Raw genomic sequence first — 20,778 nt, forward strand, 5'->3', positions numbered from 1 at the left:
AGTCTCTACATGGTAAAGCAGCCTGTTGAATATTCCCACACTGCACCACGTGGAGTAGGAAAATAGAGTAGCTAACAGGAAGCAGAAAGCAGGCTTCAATGGGTCTTTGTTAGGTTGGCAGGATGTGATGGATGGAATGCCTCAAGGATCAACTGCATTTCGAATTTTGCAGTTTGCGAAAAGTAAAAGTAAAATTTATTCCATTGTATGAAGTGACAGAAGATATGGTTGTTTAGCTTCCCGATGACACAAAATAGGAGCAAACATAAGTTATGAGACGATTAAATGATATATGTATATATGTATAAATTATACACACACAGGTGAAGTACATGTACAATGATGTGGGGGGAAATGTGAATAAAGTTAGAATAAACCAGAAGGTTGGTATTTAAATAGTGAGAGTTGGAGAGCTCTGAGATGCAGATTGATCTGGGAAATCCACATGTTTCTCATTTTTCCCTGTCAAGATTACAGCCATGAATGGAATTCCAGCAGGCTAGAGTGTTAATGAATATTCACGGATGCTAATGACAGGAAAAGAGTTTCCCAATGATCGGGAGCGGGAAAGCCGAATGGTTCTGATAACTTTATACCAAAACTGTAACCCACAGACAAGAAACTACAGAACTGTATCTGCCCTAATTCAATTTCCCATCTTCTGGGCCATGCATCCAGCCTTCCCTCAGCTCCAGGTCAGTCAGGGAGATTCCATGCAGCATCTTAGTTACCAGCATCCTATTAAAGCTATTGGACTCTGCTCCGTCCTGGTACAATCTGCTGAATATTCCCAAATCATTATTCTACTGTACCACATTGGCTTTTCTCTTTAGCATGGTAAAATAATCCATGATTAAACCCTCCGGCTAAGTGTGGGTCCGTCCCCATTCAGCCTTTCAAGTAGAAGACCTATCTGGCATCAACCATCAAAACAGGCACCTTCACCATGCAGTCTAGTTTGTGAACTTCCAGCAAAAATTGTAGGGATCATTTATAAAATATTGTCAGTTATAGAATATCAGAGATAAGAGAGAGCCCCTTGACCAGGACAGAGAATGAGGAGTCAGGGCAGTAAGTCATGTGTTGCAATTCTCCATGATTACAATCAACCAGATTTGGAAACCAATTGGACCCCACTTAAACGATAATTTTATTTAAATGACCAAGCTTCACAGACTGATGAGTAATGACCTTTAATGCATTGCAACAACAGTTTACATTTATATGGCAGACTTCAATGTAAGAAAAACCCCTTTAAAGGACTCTACTACAATGTTATTATCCATAAAATGCTCAAATGGAAGTGCAGTATTGAAGTGCATGCAGTTTTCACATTATACGGATCCCAAACAACAAATTCTTGTTTTCACCAAAAACAGAGAAATGTTTATCTATATTTAATTTAATATTTGTAATTAATCCTCCAGAAATGGCAATAACAAAGATTATTGGAGGCAAATAGCATCAACGCTAATCTTTAAATTCTGCAGCTTCAGTCAGACATCATTTTGATTCTTGTTGTTGAAGTTTTGGCCAGCCTCAGCTGGTAAATCACACTTCAGGATAAACAGCACTTGTAGCAATTCCACAGTTGTTATCCATATCCTTAGCCATGTGAACATATCCTTCATTGCCCCAGTTTGCTCCCCAGCTAAAATTTTAAAAACAACGTTGTATCAAGTCCAGGTAAAACACATCAGTCTTTCTTTTTATTAATTTGTGGGACATGGACTTCAAAGACTGGGCCAGCATTTATAGCCAGTCCCTAACTGCCCTGGAAGAGGTAATGGGGAGCTGCCTTCCTGCAGTCCTTGAGATATAGGGGCATCTGCTGGGCTGCTGGGAGGGGATATTCTGTGAAATAGGAAGTTTTGCTGTTGATTACAAACACAAGAGACCGAACACTAATAGGCAATTAAAAAATAGCCTCTGTAGAAATGGAACCAACTTCTCAAAATAAAACTGAACCAGGCTGAAGGTTCTGCTGTGAATTCAGAAACTGTTTCACAGATAAATCCTTCTCCCAATAGCGAGTCCTATATTTTCCACCAGGAAGGACCAAATAGTTGAACCTCAATCAGAATTTGCAGTAGAGGAAAATGTAATAAGATGGTTATGACATTTTTCTTATTAATTTCATGTTAACAGCACTGACTACAAGAGCCACATGTCCAAAACTTCTGTCCAAGGTTAATCAAAGCCTTGAGGGTGAGGATTTTAAGTTCCCTCTTACAGAGCAATTGATGGCAGCAAGGAAGTATGTTGAATTAAGACAATTGTCTCTTTTGCACTTTTACAAAAACCCACAGATGTTTCACTCCCCAAAACTGACTCCCAGTCAGTGCTGTAAATGGCACTGAGATTAGAAAATTAGAATGGCCCTGACACCTGTGAACTGTCTGCTCAAGCATATGGGCAGGAGGGTGGGTAGAATTTCTGCTCTCATACAAGGGGTTATGTGGTGTCTCAGCTTTTAGCACTGCTGCACCAGGGACCCAGGTTCAATCCTGACCTTGGGTGACTGTCTGAGTAGAGTTTGCACATTCTCCCTGTGTCTCTGTGGGCTTTTGCCAGGTGCTCTGGCTTCGTTCCATAGTCACAAGGCTGTGCAGGTTAGGTGTGTTAGCCATGCTAAGTTTCTCAGTCGTGTTCAGGGATGTGCAGTCCAGGAGGATTAGCCATGGGAAATGCAGGGATGGGTCTGGATGGGATACTCTTCAGGGGATCAGAACAGGCTTGATGGGCTAAACTATAGGTTTTATGTGAAGATCCACCTCAGTTATCTGTAGAATAACTGCTCCCAGCATTTCAACATCCCTTCCATCGTCAGGGAAAAATTAAAAACAGAGTAAACATTCCAAATGGTTAAGGTGAAATACACAAGAGTGCCATAAATGGAAGGGGTGATTGGTACTCTAAGTGTATTTTGCTAGGTTTTGTTACAGTTAATTGAAAACCTATAGTAATGTACTTTGGTATTTTGATTTAAACTTGGAGATTGAATTGAAAGACATTGAATCTGTAGGTTTTCTGAGACACATACCTGTTTTTAACAATCCAATATGACTTCCGATTTTCAGTCCCATACCCAACTGCCAGCACTTCATGATCAAGATTGACAGAGCTGCAACGGGGCTCATAAAATATACCTGGAATGAAAGAAGCATTGTACCTGTAGTTTGGAATTGAAATGCAAAAATCCCAGAATCACCAAAAATATTAAGCACAGAAGGAGCCCGTCATCTCTGAACCAGTTCTTCAAACAAGCCTTATCACCATCTGCCAAATTGCTACTTTTTACCTCATTTCCTTGTGAACTAGTTCTGTCCAAAAATTTACCTCTTGCATTCTTCAAGGAGTCAATTGAACTTACCTCCACTACACTTCCAGAACATTCCATACGCAAACTACTCACTGTATAAAAAATCTTCTTCTCACACTATTTTTGTCCCTTTCACAAACCACATTAAATATCTGACCCTTTCAGTAGCACAGTTTCAGAGAATCTTCAATACAATTTAAATATCATGGCAACTAAGAACAACTTTAAACAGCCATAAATCCCAAAAAAAAATGGTTGGCGCTGAAATTTTCTTCACAGCTCAGGTGTTCTCTGGTGACAAATACTATTTGCACCACTCCCCAATAACCTATTATTCTCCACTTGCTAAATATTCAAAGCACAATGCTCAATCTTCCTTCTTAATGTGTTACAAGACAATAGTCAATGAATATTAAAATATTAAACAAGTTAATTACAGTTAATTGTCAATTTCATCATGTCTGAGTTCTTTAAAGTTCACTCAAAAATTGTTTCAACCAATAATGGTTTTGTTACATTGCGTGCATTAATTATAAACCTAGCTCTTACCTGACTTATACAACATGAAGGATCTATGTTCAGCATCTATAGAAACAGATATTGGTCCAACTGTGGCCACTGCTGCAGCTAAATCTGCTTCAGAATTTTTTGGAATAATTGTGACACCTTTGCAAGTGGCAACAATATCATCTCTGTTGGATTTACAATCCCCATCCTGAAGCCAAGAGATTGGAGAAAGCAGAGACAAGGGTTTACACAATACAAAACCGATAGAACTGTTACAAAATCAAGAAAAACCTGAAAATCGACTGTGTCCCTCAGTGTTAAATCATAGAATCCCTACAGTGTGGAAGCAGGCCATCTGGCCCATCGAGTCCTCACCAACCCTCCGAACAGCACCTCACCCAGACCCACCCCACTAACCTACTCTATCCCCTGTCCCTGTAATCATGTATTTACCATGGATGGCTCACCTAGCCTGAAAACCCCCAAACACTACGGGCAATTTAGCACAACCAATCTAACTAATCTGCATACCTTTAGACTCTTTTAGTGCATGTACTTTTCATGACTATTTTTATTCGCTTGGTGAACATATTTCAATGGTTTTCAATTGAAACATAGTTCCCAAACCTTTCTATTAATGTAAAAACATCAATTGTTTTTCCTTCCTACAAATTACAAACTACAAATGTTAGTTTGTGTTCCTCATATTTACTTTCCCCACAGTGAGCACATTTTTACGGTCAATTTCCTTCAAACACATTTGACACAGGTACACGCCATTTGGCCCAACAAGTCAGCCATGATCATAATGAATGGTGGTGCTGGCTCAAAGGGCCGAATGGCCTACTCCTGCACCTATTGTCTGTTGTCTATTAAGTCCATGCTCCCTTCATGCCTCCTTTTATTTTCCCTCATCTGAATCTCTCTGTTCCTTTATCCCTCAGGTGCTTTGTCAATCCTCCTCTGAAACACATCTACACTATTAGTTTTAACAGCTCTATGCGCTGGTGAGTTCTGCATTCTCAGCGCTCTTTGGAGAAAGAATTTTCTTCTGAATTTCTCTATTAAGTTTCTTAGTGACTGCTCCAATCTGCTGGTCTTTAGAAATGATTTTTTTCTGCACAGGAAACTTTCTCTTGTCTACCATATCTTAGCAATACCTTTCATCACTATAAAGATCTCGATCTCAGCCGTCTGTTTGAAAAGAAAGAAGGCCATCATGAGTAATCATGCATTCCTTCTATCAGCATTATAAATGTTCTCTGCACCCTGCCCAGTGCCTTTATACCCTTTCAATATGCTCCGACAATTCTCTAAGGAAAGATTCTATGCTCTTAACTTTCTTCATGTTTTCTTGCAGTTGATTAATTCAAATAAACCCTGCTCACCTACACTGTAGACCTTATCTACCGTTTGTGTAAAGCTGTTGTTTTGCTTTCGCATCTTCCCCACCCATCACTGTACCAGCACTCTATCTAACCTGACCAAACTCATCAAGGGAGCCACGTGAGGTTCCAAGATGGAGCAAGTTGAAATAAATTCTTGAATTTTGTTGGGGTGGGGTTAATGATGAATTACCACCATTCACTGCCATTACCCATCGGAAACGGACCGCTGACACAGCATGTCAGACTTGCAAAGAATTGGAAATCCTGAACCATGGCCTGTCACTCAGGACTCCAACACAGAATATAGTTTTTACAACACTTCCCAGAGTCAGAATTGTTCAAATCAGCAAGGACTTCTTTTTATTGTTAGAAACCCATTTAAAGCTTTCTGAAGAAGGGTCTAGGTCTGAAACATCAGCTTTCCTGCTTTTAAGAAGCTGCTTGGCTTGCTGCGATCATCCAGCTCTACACCTTGTTATCTCGGATTCTCCAGCGTCTGCAGTTCCTACTATCTCTAACGCTACATCTTGTCCAAATTAGTGCAACTGAATCCAAATGACAAATAAAACATGATAACTATCAGGACTGGACTGAAAAAGTAATTTTCTATTCATGAATTGTTGTTCAATGATGAATTAGCAAATTTTATAAAAAGTTAAATCTTTTTGCCTTTTTAAATCTTTACCCCATGTATGCGCCTCGGTATTTTATTGGTTCTATGTAAAAATGCTTGTATGTTTTTCTTCTGCTGCTCTTTGCTTCCTGCTGCGGGCCTGTGAAAATCCTGTAATGATAGATGACATTGTACCAACTCCTCAGGGAGGAAGACTGCCATTGGTTGCTGTACCTCAGCATAAAAACTGGGAACTCTCATCAGACAGACTTCGAAATAATCTCTTCTTTATGACAGACATGAGCAACTTTCCAAAGTGATAAAAAGGCTCTGAGGTTCTGTACCTATTGGATAGTGGTTGAGGGAGTAAGAGGGTGAGGAATTATGTAGGAGCAACAAAGGGGTATGAGTGGTAAGAAAAGTCAAGGTTCATGGGTGGGTAATGGGGACAGAGGATGAGACTTAAGGAGGTCTCACATTCCTTTTGGGAACTGGCCAGCTGTCCCAGAGATTTTTGTTTAACCTGGATGCTTCAGCATCCATCTGCCTCCGTCTCCACTAAGTACTGGAGTGGATGCAGTTCCCTCAAAGTGAGCCTTTCGCTGTTGCCCCAGCATGAAAATAGTGTGGCGTCAGGCAGGAGGTAGGATCATGACAACAGAAAATGGCTCAACTCCCAAATCCCAGCTCCAAGTTGGAAATTCAATCTATCGAGTTCTGTCCACCACAGCAGCACCATTGGATAGAATGCTCGTTAACAGAGGGAATCACACTATTGGAGGAGACCACTTTTCTCTGCACTTACATGATCTCAGTGTGCAAGGAGGTGGGCTTAAAACTCTGCAATGATTCTTTTAATCTTTAATGGGATGTGGGTATCACTGGCCAGACCAACATTTATTATCTATCCCCAACTGCCCTGGAAAAGGTGATGGTGAGCTGCCTTCATGAACCGCTGTAACTCCGTGGGTATAGGAACACCCGAGTGCTGTTAGGGAGAGTTCCAGAGTTTTACGGAGTGACAGTGAAGAAATAGTGATAAATTTCCAAGTCTGGATGGTATGTGAGTTGGCGACAAGCTGGGTGATCCCATGTCACTTTCCTTCTAAATTATAGAGTTCACAGTTTGGGAAGGTGCCTGAGTGAGTTTTGTTGAGTTACTGCCATCTGTCATACATATTGCTGCACTGTGTATCAGGGTCAAAGGTTAAATGTGGTTAATAGATTGCCAATCAAACAGATCACTTTGTCCTGGATGGTGTCAAATTTCTTGAGTGTTGTTGGAGCCGAACCCATCCAGGCAAATTTCCCATCACACTGTTGACTTAATTGAACCTGGTAGATGGTGGACAGGATTTGTGGGAGGACAAGGTGAATTTTTGGGCACAGAATTTGTACATCTGATGTGTTCTTGTAGACACAACATGTATACAGGTGGTCCTGCTCAGTTTCTGCTCAATGGTAATTCCCAGGATGTTGGTCGTGGGGGATTCAGTGATGGCAATGTCGTTGAATACCAGGGGACAATGGTTAGCCTCTCTTTTGTGTATGGTCATTGCTTGTTGTGTTGTGTGGAGCAAATGGTGTTTGCCATTTCTCAGCCCTGTCTGAATGTTGTCCATATCTTGCTACATTTGGACATGGACTGCTTCAGTATTGAAGGAGTCACAAATGTTGCTCATTATTTTGCAATCAGTGAACATCCCGACTTATGATGATAGACAGTCGGTCAGCAATGAAGCAGTTGATGATGTTTGGGCCTAGGAGATCATAAGGAGCTCTTGCATTGGTACTCTGGGCCTGAGATTTCTAACAATTGCAGTCATATTCCTTTGTGCTAGATCTATAGTGCACCTCTACCAGGAACTAGCCAATCTATCAGAGAAGAATTTAAATAAACAGACCCAAAAATGGATATAAATACTTTCTCATTTAACAAATACAAAACTTCCAAAAGCATTAAACAAAAAAAAGGAAGTTACCTTTGCTGTGTAGGGGTAAGATTCTTCTGAATTAATACCATTTTCTTTAATAAATAGGAGGGCCTGCACTTTATATCCACCATTGCATCCTCTGTTTCCCACAGTTCGGGTACAATCCATCAGGTACTGCTCACTCAGGGAAATGAGCTTTCCTGTTTTATTGAAAACTTGCCCTTCAAGTACTCCAGTGGTACTGAAAGCCCAGCACGACCCACACTGCCCCTAACATAAAAAGAATCACAGGGAGCAGCATTTGTGATAGTTTATTGCACTGAGAAAACTCACTTAAAAGTCAATAGCCATATTTTCACTTCGTCTAAAGTCAGGTCAGCTGTCAGTTATCCATTTTTTCTTTCATTCATAATGATTGTCTACCTCACATACATTTAGGCTGAGGCTTCTGAACTTTAAAACTTGAATGCTTGGTGGAAATTCTTTCGTGCCTCACCCCTGCACTCACTGAGCTACATCAATTTTAAAATATGCTTTCCTTTTCCTTCAAGGACCCCTTCCTTTCTCCGCTCTATAAGCTCCGCCAGATCCTCAGCCCTCCTACCTGTTTATTTTTATTCTTTCAGATGTGGGTATCAAAGCCAGCATGTGTTATCCTTCCCTAACGTGAACAGTTTGCTTGTCCATTTTAGAGGGCGATTAAGTGTTACAAGAGGTCTGGAATCACATGTAAGCCATGCTTGGTCAGGACAATAGATTTCCTTCCCTAAAGAATATTATTCAACCAGATGGATTCTTACAAGAGATGATGGTCATGGCTACCATTACAAAGAATATATTTTAAATTTCAGATTCATTAATTAGATTTAAATCCACTACCTGTCATTGTCACAGTTATAGAATCATACAGCACAGAAACAGACCCTTCGGTCCAACCAGTTCATGTCAAATGTAATCCCAAACTGAACTAGTCCCGCCTGCCTGTTCCTGGCCCTTATCCCTCCGAACCTTTCCTATTCATGTACTTATCCAAATGCCTTTTAAACATTGTAATTGTACACAAATCCACCACTTCGTCCGGAAGTTCATTCCACGTGTGAACCACCCTCTGTGTTAAAAAATTGCCGCTCCTGTCGTTTTCAAATCTCTCTCCTCTCACCTTAAAAATGCTTCCCCAGTCTTGAAATCCCCTGCCCTAAGGAACAAACGCTTACCATTAACCCTATCTATATCCCTCATGATTTTATTAACCTCTATAAGATCATCTCTCAGCCTCCTATGCTCCGGTAAAAAAAAGTCCCTGCCTATCCAGCCTTTCTTTATAACGCAAACCTTCCATACCTGGCAACATCCCGGTAAATCCCTAAGATTATTAACCAGGATTGCTGCCCCAACAACATCACTATGATGCCAACAGTTCTGCTGCCTAAAAGAGCTCCAATTTTATTGCTGATACTTAGTGGCTGTGCCTTTAGCTTCCAAGCCCATATCTTTGGGATTACTGCTCTCAGTATGATCTGGAGGCCAGAGACATGGCTGCTGGATGATATGGATTGGAACCACAATCTTGAAGAGTATAGGAATGACAGAAAAGTATGCAAAGTTGGAGGATAATTAATTTCAGTATCAGCACAATAGAGTGAGATAGCCTAAGTTCAGGAAATTGATATAGGAATTTAACAAGAAAAGAATAGGGGAAGAAGTCATTTGTTGGAATGGTGTTAAGGCCTAAAAATAATGAATAGTAAGGTACGGCATAAAGGAAAAAACAACAAGACCATGACAGAAAGCCACAATGATACACATAAGAGATTTTAATCTACATATTGACTGGAGAAGTTGGATGGGTAAAGGTTGCCTAGATGAGGAATCTATAAAATGTGTCCAGGACAGTTTCTCAGAAGTGTATCCTGGAAACATCCAAAGAATGGGTTATAGAAGATCTAGTATTCTGCATTGAGCTAAGATTAGTTAATTAACTCATAGTGAAGGTGCCCCTAGATAGTAGAAACAACAACATGATTGCATTTATATTCGGTTTCAAGGAGAGATGATTTGATCTGAGACTTTTTAAAAAATAATAAATATGAGCAATTATAAAGGCGTGAAAGCAGAACTGGCTAAAGTGAATTGGCAAATTAGGCTAGAGGGTAATTCAATAGAGTGTAGTGGCAGTCATTTAAGGGGCTATTTCACAAGCTACCGAAGAGATACATTCCAACAAGGAAGAAAAATTCCAAAGGACAAACCCACCATCTAACAAAGGTACAAATTGTAAAGATAGTATCTAACTTGAGAAGCAATCATATAGTTGGGCAATGACTCGTAAGAGATTTCAACAGAATTTTTCAAAAACAACGAATGGCTAACCTAACAAAGAAGGAAAAAAGAGCATGAGAGAAAGCTGCTAAAGATATAGAGATAGATTGTAAGAGTTTCTATAATATTTAAAGGAAGATGGCATGGTAACTCAGTGATTAGCACTGCTGCATCACAGCACCAGGGACCCAGGTTCAATTCCAACCTCAAGCAACTTTTGTGTCGAGTTTGCACATTCTCCCCGCATCTATGTGTGTTTCCTCTGGGTGTTCCAGTTTCCTTCCACAATCCAAAGGTGTGCAGGCTAGGTGGATTGGCCATATGAAATGATGAGTTATGGGGATTGCGTGGGATGCTCTTCAGAGGGTTGGTTTGGACTTGATGGGTTAAATGGATTGTATCTGCACAATATGTTTTCTATGAAACAAAGAATTAATTTACATTTTACATTGGTTCTCATAAGATACATTGTATCAATCTTTACTGTAGAAGCATCCCAGAAAGAATGCAACATAGGACGTGGAATGGGTGGGGAACTCAGAGAAGTTGCAGGAGTACTGAAGTGATACTGAGTAAATTATTGGAGCATGACAAGTGCCCAGGATCTGATGAATTTTATCCTGAGGTCTTAAGGAAGTAGTTAGTGAGATGTTGATGTGCTGATTTTAATTTTCCAACCATCCCTCGATTCAGGGATACTCCCTTTAGATTGGATGATAATGAATTCAAAAAGGCAGGAAACAGCAGCTTGACATCTTGTCATAAGAAAATGTTAGAATTCACTATTAAAAATAAACAAGACACTTGAATAAATTCAAGGTAATTAGGGAGAGTCAACATGGTTTTGTGAAAGGGAAACCATGTTTGACCAATCTATTGGAGGAGGTAACACTGGCTGTGGATAAAGGGGAACTAATAGATAGACTATACTTAGATCCCCAGAAGACATTTGATAAGATGCCCCATTAAAGGTTATTGCTAAAAATAAAAGTTTATGCTGGAGGGTGGCATGGATAGTAAATTATGTGGATAACAGGCGGTAGAAAGTTGATGAAAATGGGTCTTTTTCATGCTGGAAAGACGTAATGAGTGGTGTACCACAGGGATTAATACTAGGCCTTTGCGTGTTTACAAATTATATGATGACTTTGTTGATGGGCCAGAGGATATAATTGCCAAATTTGCTGATAACACAAAGATAAATAGAAAGCTAATTCAGCTGAAAAATTATTGGGGATAGGCAGTGACATAGCGTTGCAGTTAAAATCGGATCGGCTGTGAGAGATAGCAGATCAGGCTCAAAGGGCCGAACAGCCCACTCTGTTTCTTGTTTGTGTGTAAGTTGTGAAAATAGCACAAGGAAATTACAAAAAGATATAGATGGGTTAACTGATTGAGCACTTTACTGGCACATGATGTATAATTTAGGAAAATTGAAATTGTCTATTTTGGTAAGAAACATAAAAAGGCTATTAAAAAGTCTTAAAACTGAGGTGTAAAGAAATTTCTTCCCCCACAGGGTAGTAATTGTCTGGAATTCTCTATCCCTGAGAAATATGGAGGCCTGAATAAATCATTGAAGGAGTAAGTAGGTCGAATTTTTTAAATATTGAGGAGTTGAGAGCTATGAGTAGCTGGCTTGAAAGAGGAGTTGAGCCCTAGAGCAGATCAGCCATGATCTTATAGAATAGCTGGGTAGGCTTGTGGGCTGAATGGCCTTCTCCTGCTTTTATGTTCTTATGAAATGTGTGAGGGACTCAGCTTGTATCTGCTGGAGCTTCAAAGAGTAGGGCAGGGGTAAATGAAACATATGACATCCGGATTGGGCTTAACAGGGTAGGTGTGGAAAGGATGTTTCCTCTTGTGGAACAATCTAGAACAAGGGATTACTGTTTAAATTCAGCGGTTGCCCATTTATTACAGAGACAAGGTGAAATTTCTTCTATCGAAGGGTCATGAATCTTCGGAGCTCTGGCCCAGAAAGGTGGTGAGTCATTGAATAATTTTAAGGCAGATTCTTATTAGGCAAACAGTTGGAAAGTTAATAGTGGTAAGTGAGGCTATGGATTTAAGGTTTCAATCTGGGCAACTATGATCTTACTCAAAGATGGTACCAGCCCATAGAGCTGAATGACCTCCTCTAGCTTCTGATTCAGACATTCATATATATGTATTAATCTCTTTACTTCCCTCTCTATCTTTATGTTGATCTTTAAAAAAACCCGACTGCTTTGATTACATTTTTAGTCAGTTGACCTTAAATCTCCTTCTGTGATTCAGTGTCAAATTATGTATGATATCACACCAGTTGAAGCTCCTTGGGATCTTTTACTCTGTCAAGGGCACTCTGTAAAAGCTAATGTAATGGGACATGAATATCCTACTGCTCGATAAGCCTCTAAGAACCAAGTACTAAGCACCGAAAGATCAGACAGTTCCCCAAAATTTCATACATTAGGAATCCCTGGCAGCAGTAATCTTTACCTGGTCCTTCACTGGAGTAACATAACCTTTGGGACGCCAGTCAACAGCCAGAGGCAGCTGGATGTTCTGCTGTGCTGTAAACAGTTTGGATGTAAAGTTCCCAGATTCCTTTTTGCTGAATTTATTCAAATACTGCTTAAATTCTTCAGCAGTCTGCAAAATCAAGAAACCAGAGATTTATTTATCATGATGTTTAATGGGGTTCAATGCAATACACGGTAATCTATATGCATTTCAATAAAGAAATAATGCAGTGTGAGTTGGAGGAACACGGCAGGCCAGGCAGCATCAGAGGAGCAGGAAAGTTGATGTTTTGGGTTGGGACCTGAAGAAAGGTCCCGAACCGAAGTGTCAACTTTCCTACCCCTCTGATGCTGCCTGGCCTGCCATGTTCCTCCAACTCCGCACTGTATTATCTCCGGCTCCAACATCGGCATTTCTTACTGTCTCTGCATTTCAATAAATCCTGGTTTCATTTTCAAAATATGATTGAGTATTTTCAGGAAGCCAGGTGAATCAGTGAGTTGCATCAGGTGGGTATCATGATGCACTCTAAAACATGTTTTCTTGGGGACAATTGGGATTTTAGCTAATCACTAATTGTTAATGCTAATTAACCGAATAACAATTATTAGCACTGAATAACATCAGGAATGCTAGTGTTAGTGACTCACAAAATTTGGTTTTCCTCTACTGGTTCCAGCCAGGGACCAAAATCTATCATGAGATTTGAATTTTCCAAGTGTCAAATTTCTAAAGGCTAGTGGAGCTTGCTTGTAGTATTACATATTCAGCAGTGCCTCACTGATTTACTGCTCATATATTCCGGATGGCCTGATGTTAAAGTGACAGGAGTCACTTTTTCACAACAGTCATCATTATCAATTCCCCTTTCCATTTAATGTGGGGAGCAGAGGTCAGACTTATAGCACTCTACCAAACCCAGAGGGGCACTGGTTCTGACTTCAGGACAGGTGACCTGGGTGTGACTGCAGGCCAGTGCATGCAATGCCAAAGATTTTCCCAGCTCATTAAATGGCCAATTAATACTGAGCACAGCTCTTCCTTGGCATTCATGAGGCAATTATACGCCTGACATTTGGTGGTATCAGGATGATGTTTCGAAGTATCTTGTGAATTTAGTTTTGTTTCAGCACATTAATATATTGAAAATTTTCCAGCTGAGATTTGCAGCTTCCCTGTAGAAATGCCTGAATGATGCATTGACATTGCCTTAAATTGCTCCACCAACATATTTTTTCACTCGCGCTGATATGTCCCGACAATTCCTGTTTGAATGGTACCAGTAAAGTTGTCTTATGGCATTTGGCTGAAACTAACTAGCTTCTCTGTCTGCGAGAGTCAACATGCAGCTAGTAACCTCGCCATGGCAACCAGCATATGTTCTATCATTCCTGGTCCCTACACTGTAATGGGAGAAGACAGAGTGCTCAGCATCAAGGACAGCAACATTGAAGGCTTGATTATCAAAGAGTTCTTTGACACCTTCTCAACATCTCTTTTAAATCTAACTTTCAATATTTGATCCTCTCCTTAACATAGCCTGGCTTGGCATGGTATTTTGATGCTTACGACGTGGAAACTGCTTGCCATCAAAATTTGACTTCCTCACCCCTTATCCCACTCAACTCTTTCCCGGTCTGTCGGAATCTTGGGACCATATTCAAGACAAAAGCCTTGATAAGGATGCAACATTTCGGCACAGAAAGCATGACCAGCGTGCTTTGGTAATGAGTTCTAAAGATTGGGGGAATTACCCAGCACGAGTGAGCACAATGCGGTGAAGGTGGCACGGGAGACCAAGGGAGAGCTAGCGAGAAGATCAACTCAACTTCTAGCTCTGTTGAAGAGGACAGAGATAAAGATACCAAGCTCTTATTGTTAATGTTGTTAGCATGATGGGCATTATTTGATAAAAGATTGGAGGTCACGTATAAAAGAATCAAGGAGAAGACAAATTGTGTTGCAGTGGCAGTGACCTGACGTTTAAAATTGAAGGACCAGGTTCAAACACCGCCTGCCCTGGAGATATGACAAAATATGTCCAAATAGCTTACTTAAAAATAAGAGAGAGCAGAGGGCATAAGGCTGGATCCTGTGAATAAACCAAAGGGTCTAGGCCTGAAACGTCAGCCTTCCTTCTCCTCTGATGCTGCTTGGCCTGCTGTGTTCATCCAGCTCCACACCTTGTTATGAAGGAAAGGAGGTGTGTTTTAAACTTCATAGCTTGGGTCGATAAATGTTTAAGAAAAATTATAATCTGGGCATCAACAATTGCTCAATGCTTTGCAATATGCGCTTATAGGGAACATTCAAAATACATTGCCTTTATGTTAACCTGTTCTGAAATGCTACTTCTCACCTCTGTCGCAGGTTGAATTCAAAACCAGACTTTCTGGCCCAGAGGAAGGTACAGTGTCACTGCATGGGGCTCATTTAGCTGGATGGTTGCCTCCAATGCAGAGGTGAACAGCAACACAGTGGGTTCAATTCCTGCACTGCCCGAGGTTACCATGAAGGACTCTCTTTCTCAGCCTTGACCCTCACCTGAGACATGGCGAGCCTCAGGTTAAATCACTGTCAATCTTTTCTCTCTAACAAAAAAGCTATGGCCTGGTAGGACTGTGATGACTTTACTTTCACAATATCATTCACTTCCATAATATGTTGGATCTTTGAAATGATGTTGGCATTGCTGCCAGTCAGGGAGGATGTTGCAGTGGCAAAGCCACACAGGGCACTAACTGATGGAACTAACCTGTTTCCATACTCCTGGTGTAGGATATTGGTTAGACTAATCACAGGAATTTAAACAGAGGGGAAATGATTGACTCTTACAGGGAAACACACATGCAATCACAGACTAACTGCTCTTTGTCGGAGTGCTCCAGACTAGTTTCATAATACATGTTTACACCTGATTTGTTGAAAGGACTTTCAAAAGCCATCATTCTTATTGCCATATGGAATGGGCTGCCAGAGAAAGTGGTTAAGGCAGGGACATTAACAACATTTAAAAGACATTTAAGTAGGTACATGGATGAGAAGTGTTTAGAGGGATAGGGACCAAATGTGGGTAATTGGAACTAGCTGAGCGGGCTCCATGGTCAGCATGGACCGGGTTGGGCCGAAGGGCCTGCTTCCATGTAGTATTACTCTGTGGCTCTATGACACCTTTCAGACCAGAACCTGAAAGCGTATAGCTATTAAGAAAGACTGAATAGGCTGAGATAACACAGCGCGGGGCTGGAGCAACACAGCAGACCAGGCAGCATCAAGGGAACAGGAAAGATGGTGTTTCAGGTTGCGACCCTTCTTCAGAAAATTTCTGAAGAAGGGTCCCAACCCGAAACGTCAACATTCCTGCTCCTGCGATGGTGCCAGGCCTGCTGTGTTCCTCCAGCTCCACACTGTGTTATCTCTAACTTCAGCACCGGCAGTTCTTACCATCTCTGAATAGGCTGTGGTTCCTTTCTTTAGAAAGAAAAAAAGTTTAGGAATGACCTACAATTATGACACAAAGAGAATATTTTGACTTGTAAGGTACTCAAAACAAAGGGGTCCTGAATAGAATAAATTCATCAATAGCTGCTTGCAATGTGAAATCATTATCCTATGGAGTAGCTGAGGCAAATTGTTTAGGTGCCTTGAAGTGAGAGCTAGATTTATACATGATAAAGAAAGAAATTGACAGAGAAATTGCTAAGGTTAGATGAAGCAGGATGGGAGGAGACTCATGTGAAGCGTAAATTAGGCTGACTGGATTCTGAGCTGTCAATTCTATGTAATATTACTTAATATAACTTTTGTTTTTATTTGTTCAAGGCTGGACAGCATTTATTGCCCCCATCCCTAATTGCCAAGTGCCATAAAGAGTTGGCCGCATTGTTGTGGGTCTGGAGTCACATGTAGGCCAGACTAGGTAAGGATGGCAGTTTCCTTCCCTAAAGGACATTAGTGAACCAGATGGGTATTTTCCCAATAATTGACAACAGTTTCATGTTTATCAATAGACTCTCAGTTCCAGGTTTTTATTGAATTCAAATCCAACCATCGCAGGATTCGTATCTAGGTGCACAGAACATGACCTAGGTCTCTGGATTAACAGTCTAGTGCTAACACCATCAGACCATCTCCTCCCCAAAACAATTCTGTACCTACCAGATCTCCAAACTGATTCATCCCAACAGTAAAGGTGTGCTTTCCCAATGAGTGCTCCAGGTTATGGTTTGCAATGTATTTCATGTTGTCCTCCCAGACCATTCTTCTGTAATTTGCATTCCTCTGAAAAATCATACAACAAAGTCAAATTCAAATCATTTTCACATCAGAAACATTGAAAATATTTTAAAAATAGGCCCCAGATATTTTAAAAAATTCTCCCCCTCCCCCACTGCATCCCAAAACCAGCCCAGCTCGTCCCCGCCTCCCTAACCTGTTCTCCCTCTGACCTATCCCCTCCTCCCACCTCAAGCCGCACCTCCATTTCCTACCTACTAACCTCATCCCGCCTCCTTGACCTGTCTGTCCTCCCTGGACTGACCTATACCCTCCCCACCTATACTCTCCTCTCCACCTATCTTCTCCTCTATCCATCTTCAGTCCACCTCCCTCTCTCTCCCTACTTATTTCAGAATCCTCTCCCCATCCCCCTCTCTGATGAAGGGTCTTGGCCTGAAACATCAGCTTTTGTGCTCCTGAGATGCTGCTTGGCCTGCTGTGTTCATCCAGCCTCACACTTTGTTATGTGATTCGCTCCTACTCATCATTGGAGAAATATTCTCTCTTAAAGAGTGATAAGAACGTGTTTACTCTAACAGTGAATGGTGAGGTTAGTAGCACAGATGCATTTCAGAGGCATCTACATAAGCATGTGAGAGAGAAACGAATAGAAGGGTGTGCTCAGGAGTTAAAGGAAGAAGAATGTAGATTTGTTTGCATCATAAATACTGACTCTGACCTAATTAGACCAAATGACTCGTTCCTGTACTTTAGGCTGAAATTAAAATAGTTTATTTAAACCACAGCTTTATTTCCAGACTTGCATCAATGAGTAGTAAAATAACCTTTCTCAAAATATTGCCCAAGAACAGACATGAGTTGAATTCAAATAGATCTTTTAGAATCAAAACATCAAACGGTCATACAGCACAAAAGTAGACCCTTCGATCCAACTCACCCTGTGCCAAACAATTTTCCCAAATTAAATTAATTCCATCTGCCTGCACCTGGCTCATGTCCTTCTAAACATTTCTTATTCATGTAATTGTCCAAATGTCTCTTAAATGTTACAAATATAGCTGCATCTATCACTGTGGGAGGGCCCATCCTTAGAATAATATGTTAAGCTGAATAGTCTTCCCTCTCCCATTGGTATAAAAAGTTCTCATTACATCTTTTCAATGAGGAGCTGGAGAGTCCAGTTAGTGTCCTGGTCAACAATGATCGCTCAAACAATGCTCTAAATATAATTTTCTTGTCACTTACACCAATGCTGCTGAAATTACACAGCATCACTAGGTTGCACGGCACTGATGGCATTTTCAGGCCTTAGGACCATTTTCAGTTCAGGGCCTGACAGGTTCAATGATGACCCAGCTGGGAAGAACATCCGAGATTAGCCACCAATTGTTGTATTCATTAATAAGGTGTGGCCATTGCTGGGAAAGCCAATATTTGTTTCCCATCCCTAATTCCTACCATTGAGTCTCTTGCACAATTTAGTGCCCCCCAAACTAGCACTGAATTAATCAATTGTCAGACCTTGTACATGGAAGTGGCTTTTGCTAAGTCCTTCATTGTGTTGGTTTCTGCCTCTGTAAAGCAGATTTCTGATTCCAATGATTGTCCAGCTCCAAACCCCAGCAACTCCAGCCTTCCTCAACCCCTCTACTGCCAAAACCATCATCCACACATTTTTCATCTTGCGATTCATTTATTGCACCCTCCCATGAAGTGAAGTTCAATAGGTTATGACAAAGACTCCTCAGTAAGCGAGAGGCCAGCATTTACCCTTACCTCATTGTACTGCTTCCTGTGAAATGATTTCCAGCTCAGCCAAGCTTCATCCAGTGTTGGGTCAATCATGAAGCTTGTGGCTAGTGCTGCAATGGAGATTATACCACAGCCCACAAACAAAGGGAACTCCATGATGGACAGTCTGTTAGAACAAAGTTAATGGTCTAATTTGCACAGGAAACACAACTCACAGATTACAATGGAATAATGTTGAAATAAATGTTACCTTAATTCACCAAAATATTTATTCACCATTGGGGAATAATGACCTTCGATCACAATGTGTCTTAGGTTTTGCTGGAATGATGTGACAGATAAACTCTCCCTACTTCGTTTCCAATGGTTTGATACTTACAAATCAAAGAAATCCTTCTTAATCCTTGTGTACATTCTATTATAATTATCTACTATTTCTATTTAATTATTCTATTATTCCTCCTGTTCCATTTTCTCATAGATGTCTCGGACGTACCTGTAACTGCACTTGTTATTGATTCTGAAGAAGGGTCACTGGACCCAAAACATTAATTCTGATTTCTCTTCACAAATGCTTCCAGACCCGTTGAGTTTTTCCACCAATTTCTGTTCTTGTTTAAGTAATTTTGCTGCTTCGGGTCACATTTGAGAATCACAGAAAATTAGGCAAACCAAGAAAAGATTGTTTGACCCATTTTGAATTGAGATGAGTGCCAGTTTCCTGCATGTGCACGATATCCTTTCACTTTGGAAGCCATGCACTTGTCTTTTAAATCCCGTCATGACTTATTACATACATTTGTTACCCTTTGGGTGAAATTCCTCTCCCCGTGCTCCCTACTTGCTGGTATTGAATGTTTTTAAAACTCTTGCTTCCAAAAATAACAATTGTCTAGGTTAGGTTCATTAATTATTATGACCATAGGTTAAAACTGCAAAGTACCTTGGACATTTTTAACATCTACTTCCAAAGTTTGATTTTTTTAAAAGGATGGCTGGTACAGTCAAAAGTGACTATGGCTTTAAATTAAGTTGATTTCACATCTACAATGCAAATAAAATTTACAAGCAACAGCCTTTCAAATGGAGAGAAAAGGCAGGTCCAAACATGCTGCTGTGTGGTCTCTTGTAATTATCGACAAACTCTTTCCAACATAAAGATCATGCTCCAAACTGCAGATTGCTCACGTTGTGATTTTCCTTGTGAAGAATACATAGGAACAGGGCTTAAAATCCAATTTCAACTCTACTGGAGTAGACTGGTGACACTGTAGGCTGTCACATGTGCCAGCCCGGGCTTCAACATTGGTGTGCTGTGATGGTCACATTTGGTGAAACATCCCCTGGTTAACCCTGTGTTACAGGTAAAGACATTGTCCTTCTCTCTCAACCTCAGCGCTGCAAACCAGTTGAAAAGGAAACAAAAGGATATTCTTTCATCCCACATGCTGAAATTCAATCATGGTCAAAAGGTGTCAGAAGCACAGAATCTCATCTATAAAACCTACTGATCAATGACTAACAACAACACTTCCAGCTTACTCCCATTGTAAATGCTGCAAGATTTGTCGAGGTTTCCTCCATCCTGACTTTGTGGGTCCTGAGGAAGCAAATCAGTCCATTTTGTGGGGGATAGACAGAGAGGATTTTTGATGGGATGTGTGCATGGGTGGGACGTTCAACTTTACAAAAGCTCCTTCCACTATTTGTACTTGACTTCCACCTGCTGGGGTCACTGGAAATATTGGCACCTTCGTAGATATTTCTTCTCCAGCTTAGACAATCATGGGCAAGAGATACCCGTGAGCTGGTAGGGGCATTACGTTTTTTTTCAGGTAGGCTTTGAGGATGCTCATAAATCATTTCCGCTGCCTTTCAGCTGCGATGAAGTTTATTTCGATAGCACAGGCAGGTAGGCGATGTGACCAAGCCTTTGCAGCTGATTGACTGTAACCAGTTTCTCGATGCTGGCAATATTGGCCTGAGAAAGGACACGGATATTTGGAGCACCTATCCAGCTAGTGGGTTATGTGGCAAATGCCAATAAGTACCATACCATGGCAGTATAGGCTTTAGCTAAGAGTTATTGACATGAAAAGAACTGATTGATATCGAGCAGGAAGCCAAACTTCGCAGAAGCTGTTTTCAAAACATTAACTATTCATAGGAACCCTCCTTCTCTTGGCTTTAGCCACT

The 20,778-nt window shown here is 40.8% G+C and overlaps 1 protein-coding gene across 1 annotated transcript; it reads right to left on the minus strand.

Annotated features, from left to right (window-relative positions):
- Positions 1-1,551: 1,551 nt before the first annotated feature.
- On the minus strand, positions 1,552-18,702 carry LOC125465739 (procathepsin L-like). The gene is made up of 7 exons (XM_048559517.2): positions 18,607-18,702; positions 16,750-16,872; positions 12,568-12,720; positions 7,813-8,034; positions 3,872-4,037; positions 3,044-3,149; positions 1,552-1,651 (listed from the first exon to the last, which is right to left on the minus strand). The coding sequence occupies exons 1-7, from the start codon at positions 18,673-18,675 to the stop codon at positions 1,552-1,554; spliced, it is 939 nt and encodes a 312-aa protein (XP_048415474.2). The 5' UTR covers positions 18,676-18,702.
- Positions 18,703-20,778: the final 2,076 nt, after the last annotated feature.

The sequence above is a fragment of the Stegostoma tigrinum genome, chromosome 30 (genome assembly GCF_030684315.1).
Source record: "Stegostoma tigrinum isolate sSteTig4 chromosome 30, sSteTig4.hap1, whole genome shotgun sequence".
NCBI lineage: Eukaryota > Metazoa > Chordata > Chondrichthyes > Orectolobiformes > Stegostomatidae > Stegostoma > Stegostoma tigrinum.

Excerpts from the sequence above, each read along its gene's own strand:
- LOC125465739 (XM_048559517.2), bottom strand. The coding sequence starts at position 18,675 with ATGATTGACCCAACACTGGATGAAGCTTGGCTGAGCTGGAAATCATTT. Across the intron at positions 16,873-18,606 it reads ACAGGAAGCAGTACAATGAG|AGGAATGCAAATTACAGAAG; the intron begins GTAAGGGTAAAT and ends ATGATTTTTCAG. Across the intron at positions 12,721-16,749 it reads TGAATCAGTTTGGAGATCTG|ACTGCTGAAGAATTTAAGCA; the intron begins GTAGGTACAGAA and ends TTGATTTTGCAG.